Below are 6,230 nucleotides of genomic sequence, written 5' to 3'. Positions count from 1 at the left end.
CCATTCTGAAGGAGATCAGCCCTGGGATTTCTTTGGAAGGAATGATGCTAAACCTGAAACTCCAGTACTTTAGCCACCTCATGTGACGAGTTGACTCATTGGAAAAGACTCTGTTGCTGGGAGGGATTGAGGGCAGGAGGAGAAGGGGATGACAGAGGATAAGATGGCTGGATGGCATCACCGACTTGATGGACGTGAGTTTGAGTGAACTCTGGGAGATGGTGATGGACTGGGAGGCCTGGCGTGCTGCAATTCATGGGGTCGCAAATAGTCGGACACGATTGAGTGACTGAACTGAACTGAACTGAATATCACTAAACTGTATGTATACTTAAAAATGGCTGTGGAAATTTTCATGTTATGTGTATTTTGTTACAATAAAAAAATAATGGCATCATCCTGATAAGTTTGGTTCCTGGAGGAGGGCATGGCAACCCACTCCAGCATTCTTGCCTGGAGCATCCCCATGGACAGAAGAGCCTGGTGGGCTATAGTCCATGGAGTTGCAAAGAGTCAGACATGACTGAAGTGACTTAGCAAGTACACACGTGTAAGTCTGGTTAATGATTTGTTGTTGTTGTTGAGTCACTAAACTGTGTTTGACTCTTTGTGACCCCATGGACTGCAGTACCCTAGGCCTCGCTATCCCTCACCATCTCCCGGAGTTTGCTCAAGTTCATGTCCATTGAATCAGTGATGCTATCCAACCATCTCATCCTCTGTCGCCCTCTTCTTTTGCTTTCAGTCTTTCCCAACATCAGAGTCTTTTCTAATGAGTTGACTCTTCACATCAGGTGGCAAAGTATTGAAGCTTCAGCTTCAACATCAGTCCTTCTAATGAGTTATTCAGTGTTGATTTCCTTTAGGATTGATTGGTTTGGTCTCCTTGCTGTCCAAGGGACTCTCAAGAGTCTTCTCCAGTACCACAGTTTGAAAGCATCAGTTCTTTGGCGCTCAGCCTTTTTTATGGTCCAACTCTTACATCCGTACATGACTACTGGAAAAACCAGCTTTGATCATATGGACCTTTGTTGGCAAAGTGATGTCTCTACTTTTTAATATACTGTGTAGGTTTGTCACAGCTTTTCTTCCAAGGAGCCAAGTGTGTTTTAATTTTGTGGCTGCAGTTAACCATCCTCAGTGATTTTGGAGCCAAAGAAGGTGAAATCTGTCACTGTTTTCACTATTTCCCTGTCTATTTGCCATGAAGTGATAGGACCAAATGCCATGTTCTTAGTTTTTTGAATGTTGAATTTTAAGCCACCTTTTTCACTCTCCTCTTTCATCCTCATCAAGAGCCTCTTTAGTTCCTCTTCACTTTCTGCCCTTAGAGTGGTATTATCTGCATATCTGAAGTTATTGATATTTCTCCCAGCAATCTTGATTCTAGCTTGATTACATTTGTTAATGATTACATTTGTTAAAATGTGTAAAAAATTTAGATTATTGCCTGGTCCATATTAAGTGCTTCTAATACATATATATCCAATAATATATAAAAACAATTATACGCTGAAAACAAGTAGGATTTATCCCAGGAATGCAAGACTGCTTCAACATTCAAAAGTCATTTAATGTAACTCATATCATCAACAGAGTAAAAAAGAAAAATTACTAGTTCCTAGTAGACTAGGAATAGAGGGAACTTCCTCCACTTGAGAAAGAGCATCTACAAAAACCTAAAGTTAACATCAGACTTAATGGTGAGAAATTTGAGACTTTCCCACTAAGATCAGGAACAAGGCAAGAGTGTCATATCTAGCCACACCCTTTCAACAAAATACAGTAAGTAATAGAGCTGTGGTCTGAATTTTTGAGCACCAGACCATATGTTGAAATCCTAACTCCCAAAAGTCATGTTATTAGTAGGTGGAATCTTTGGCAAGTGATTAGGTCATGAGGATGTAGCCCTCATGAATGGGATTACTGCCCCAATAAAAAAGATCGTGCAGAGGTCCCTACCATCTTCCACTATGTGAAAATACAATGAGAAGTCTGTAACCTGAAAGAGAGCCCTCACTGAACCATACTGACATCCTGGTCTCAGAATTTCAGCCTCCAGAACTGTGAAAAATAAGTTTCTGTTGTTTATAAACTACCTGGTCTGTGATACTTTGTTACAGCAGCCCAATATCTTAGCCCAATAGACTAAGACAGCTAATGCAAGATACAAGAAGAGGAAATAAGAGTTCAGATTGAGAAGGACTGCCTTTACAAACATGTTAAAAATTGCATTAATTGGCATTTAAAAAATATTTTAGTAACTTTAAGAAAAATTACTCTATTCATTAGAATAAGAGGAATGTTTACTTACATAATTATCTTACCTATGAGTGTAAGAATTATAATATCCCTTCCATTTTTTAAAATAGCAGCTTTATTGAGATATAATTCACATACCATCTAGTTCACTCTTTCAAGATATACAGTTCAGTTTTTAATATATTCATAGGTATGTTCACACATTACCAGTCAGTTTTAGAACAGTGTCATTAGAATGGTTGATTCTTTTTTTTGAACTTTGATTTTTAGGATTTTTTAAAAACCATTCTAACCTTTTAAAAATGCACAATTCAGTGACATTGCTGCTGGAGGAGACTCTTGAGTGTCCCTTGGATAGCAAGGAGATCAAACCTAAAGGAAATCAACCCTGAATATTCATTGGAAGGACTGATGCTGAAGCTCCAATACTTTGGCCACCTGGTGCGAAGAGCCAACTCATTGGAAAAGACCCTGATGCTGGGAAAGATTGAGGGCAGGAGGAGAAGGGGGCGAAAGAGGATGAGATGGTTGGATGGCATCATTGACTCAGTGGACGTGAGTTTGAGCACAGTCTGGGAGATAGTGAAGGGCAGGGAAGCCTGGCATGCCGCAGTCTGTGGGGTCACAAAAGTCACACATGACTGAGTGAACAACAACAACAAAGAACATTCACAGTGCTCTGCAACTATCACCCTCTCCCTTATCAGAACTTTTAATCATTCCAAACAAAAACTTTGTACCCACTAGACATTAGCTTCCTATTCCTCTTGACCGTGAAGTTGCTCAGTTGTGTCCGACTCTTTGTGACCCCATGGACTGTAGCCTACCGGGCTCCTCTGTCCATGGGATTTTCCAGGCAATGGTACTGGAGTGGATTGCCATTTCCTTCTCCAAGGGATCTTCCCAACCCAGGGATCAAACCCGGTCTCCCGCATTGTAGACAGATGCTTTACCGTCTGAGTCACCAAGGAAGTCATTAGTACAGTACAGTACAATAATTTCTCCAAGGGTTTCAGGAAGTTCCCAGGCAGCTACCATATTTGCACTCATGACCTCGCCACTTTTCCATTGTGAAGGTTGACTGTAGCCTTGAACCATGGCTGGCATTAGAGATGCACCCTCTGATTCTTCGCCCTGTTTCTTCTCCAAGCCTTCATAAAGGCTTTTTAGCTTTCTCTTGAATCAGCATTAAGCTGAGCAGGATTCGACACTGATGCTGATCCTGCATTCACACTCTGAGAAGTTTCTCCATCTCCTCCATCAATTTTCCATGCTTCTTTGACATAATTGTTGACATCATCGGCACAGCAGACTTCACTTCACATGTTCCATGATCTTGTCCTTGTTCTTTAGAATCCTGCTCAGCCTCCAGCAATTCTGGAACAGGCTCCTCCTTGGCCAACATGGGGGGTTCATCCATGCTGCCCACAGGTATGCCCCCAGGATCTCTCTCCTGGTCCACCTGTGGGGGCTGAGCATCCTCTGGAACCCCTTCTGGTGGTCCAGCAGGTGACACAGGACGGCTGGGCTGGGGGGTGCCCCCAGGGCTGGGCCCCGTGCTCTTCTGCAGGGAGCCTTCTGAATGGAAGGCTGAGTAACTCTGGTTACTGTTCTCATCATTGAGATCCAGCAGGATGAGAGGGCCACCCCCTCAGGGACTGGCGCCCCTGCCCCTCCGCTCCCAGCCTCGGGATCTCTCCGCCCCTCCACCTGCCCTCCGGTGCTCCTCCTCCTGGGGAGTCCACCGCTGGCACCCACTTGAAGATATGAAGGGAAGTGTCGCCCACAGTCACCCAGCACTTCTCCCATCTCCGGACCTTCTCGATGGTCGCCATCACCTTCTTGATGTCATCCTTGGCTCGGCTCCGGGTCTCGGCCTGCACAGTCCGGCCGGCCATACTGCCTATTCCTCTTATCTCCTGACAGATTCTTCCCAGCTCCTGGCAACCACCATTCTACTTTCTGTTTTTATGAGTTTTACTGTTCTGCGTCCCTCATGTATTTGAAATCATACAATATTTGTCCTTCTGTATCTGGCTTATATCACTTAGCATATAACATCTTCAGAGTTCATCCATGTTGTAGTATGTGTCATAGTTTCATAGTTTTGTTCCTTTTTAAGACTGAATGCTATTCCACTGTATATATACGCCACTTTCATTTATGTATCCACCTGTCAATGGATATTCGGGTTGATTCCACCTTTCAGCTACTGTGAATAATGCTGCTGTGAACACTGATGTGCAAATACTTGAGACCCTGTTTTCAATTATTTTGAGTGTATATCCAAAAGTGGAACTGCTGGGTTTTATGGTTATTAGGTTTTGATTTTTTGAAGAACTACCATACTGTTTTCCACAACAGCTGAACCATTTTATATTTCCATCAGTAATGTACAACTGTTCCAATTTTTCCATATCTTCACCAAGACTTGTTATTTCCTATTTTTATAATAGATATCCTAATGACTAGTGAATTTGGAAAACTCAGCAGTGGCCACAGGACTGGAAAAGGTCAGTTTTCATTCCAATCCCAAAGAAAGGCAGTGCCAAAGAATGCTCAAACTACTGCACAATTGCATTCATCTCACACGCTAGTAAAGTGATGCTCAAAATTCTCCAAGCCAGGCTTCAGCAATATGTGAACCATGAACCTCCAGATGTTCAAGCTGGTTTTAGAAAAGGCAGAGGAACCAGAGATCAAATTGCCAACATCTGCTGGATCATCGAAAAAGCAAGAGAGAACCAGAAAAACATCTATTTCTGCTTTATTGACTATGTCAAAGCCTTTGACTGTGTGGATCACAATAAACTGTGGAAAATTCTGAAAGAGATGGGAATACCAGACCACCTGACCTGCCTCTTGAAAAACCTGTATGCAGGTCAGGAAGCAACAGTTAGAACTGGACATGAAACAACAGACTGGTTCCAAATAGGAAAAGGAGTACTTCAAGGCTGTATATTGTCACCCTGCTTATTTAACTTATATGCAGAGTACATCATGAGAAATGCTGGTCTGGAAGAAGCACAAGCTGGAATCAAGATTGCCGGGAGAAATATCAATCACCTCAGATATGCAGATGACACCACCCTTATGGCAGAAAGTGAAGAGGAACTCAAAAGCCTCTTGACAAAGGTGAAAGTGGAGAGTGAAAAAGTTGGCTTAAAGCTCAACATTCAGAAAACGAAGATCATGGCATCCAGTCCCATCACTTCATGGCAAATAGATGGGGAAACAGTGGAAACAGTGTCAGACTTTATTTTTTTGGGCTCCAGAATCACTGCAGATGGTGACTGCAGCCATGAAATTAAAAGACACTTACTCCTTGGAAGAAAAGTTATGACCAACCTAGATAGCACATTGAAAAGCAGAGACATTACTTTGCCAACAAAGGTCCGTCTAGTCAAGGCTATGGTTTTTCCAGTGGTCATGTATGGATGTGAGAGTTGGACTGTGAAGAAAGCTGAACGCTGAAGAATTAATGCTTTTGAAGTGTGGTGTTGGAGGAGACTCTTGAGAGTCCCTTGGACTGCAAGGAGATCCAACCAGTCCATTCTGAAGGAGATCAGCCCTGGGATTTCTTTGGAAGAAATGATGCTAAACCTGAAACTCCAGTACTTTGGCCACCTCATGTGAAGAGTTGACTCATTGGAAAAGACTCTGATGCTGGGAGGGATTGGGAGCAGGAGGAGAAGGGGATGACAGAGGATGAGATGGCTGGATGGCAACACTGACTTGATGGACGTGAGTCTGAGTGAACTCAGGGAGTTGGTGATGGATAGGGAGCCTGGCATGCTGCAGTTCATGGGGTCGCAAAGAGTCGGACAGTACTGAGCGACTGAACTGAACTGAACTGAGTGACTAGTGATGTTGAACATCTTTTCAGGTACTAATTAGCCATTTGTATAACTTCTTTTGAGACTTGTCTATTCAAATTTTTTCCTCTTTTTAAATTGGGTTGGTTTTTC

General features: G+C 42.9%; 1 protein-coding gene across 1 annotated transcript; it reads right to left on the bottom strand.

Moving 5' to 3' along the window:
* Positions 1–3,191: 3,191 nt before the first annotated feature.
* On the bottom strand, positions 3,192–4,764 carry LOC104997920 (B-cell CLL/lymphoma 7 protein family member C-like). The gene is given in 2 exon segments (XM_010852903.1): positions 3,192–4,000; positions 4,002–4,764. Coding segments are annotated over 2 exon segments (669 nt in total). The 5' UTR covers positions 4,161–4,764; the 3' UTR covers positions 3,192–3,490.
* Positions 4,765–6,230: the final 1,466 nt, after the last annotated feature.

The sequence above is a fragment of the Bison bison genome, unplaced genomic scaffold (genome assembly GCF_000754665.1).
Source record: "Bison bison bison isolate TAMUID 2011002044 unplaced genomic scaffold, Bison_UMD1.0 scf7180017864317, whole genome shotgun sequence".
Taxonomy (NCBI): Eukaryota; Metazoa; Chordata; class Mammalia; order Artiodactyla; family Bovidae; genus Bison; species Bison bison.
The sequence above is the reverse complement of the archived record's forward strand: the minus strand, read 5'-3'. Positions and strand labels throughout refer to the sequence as shown.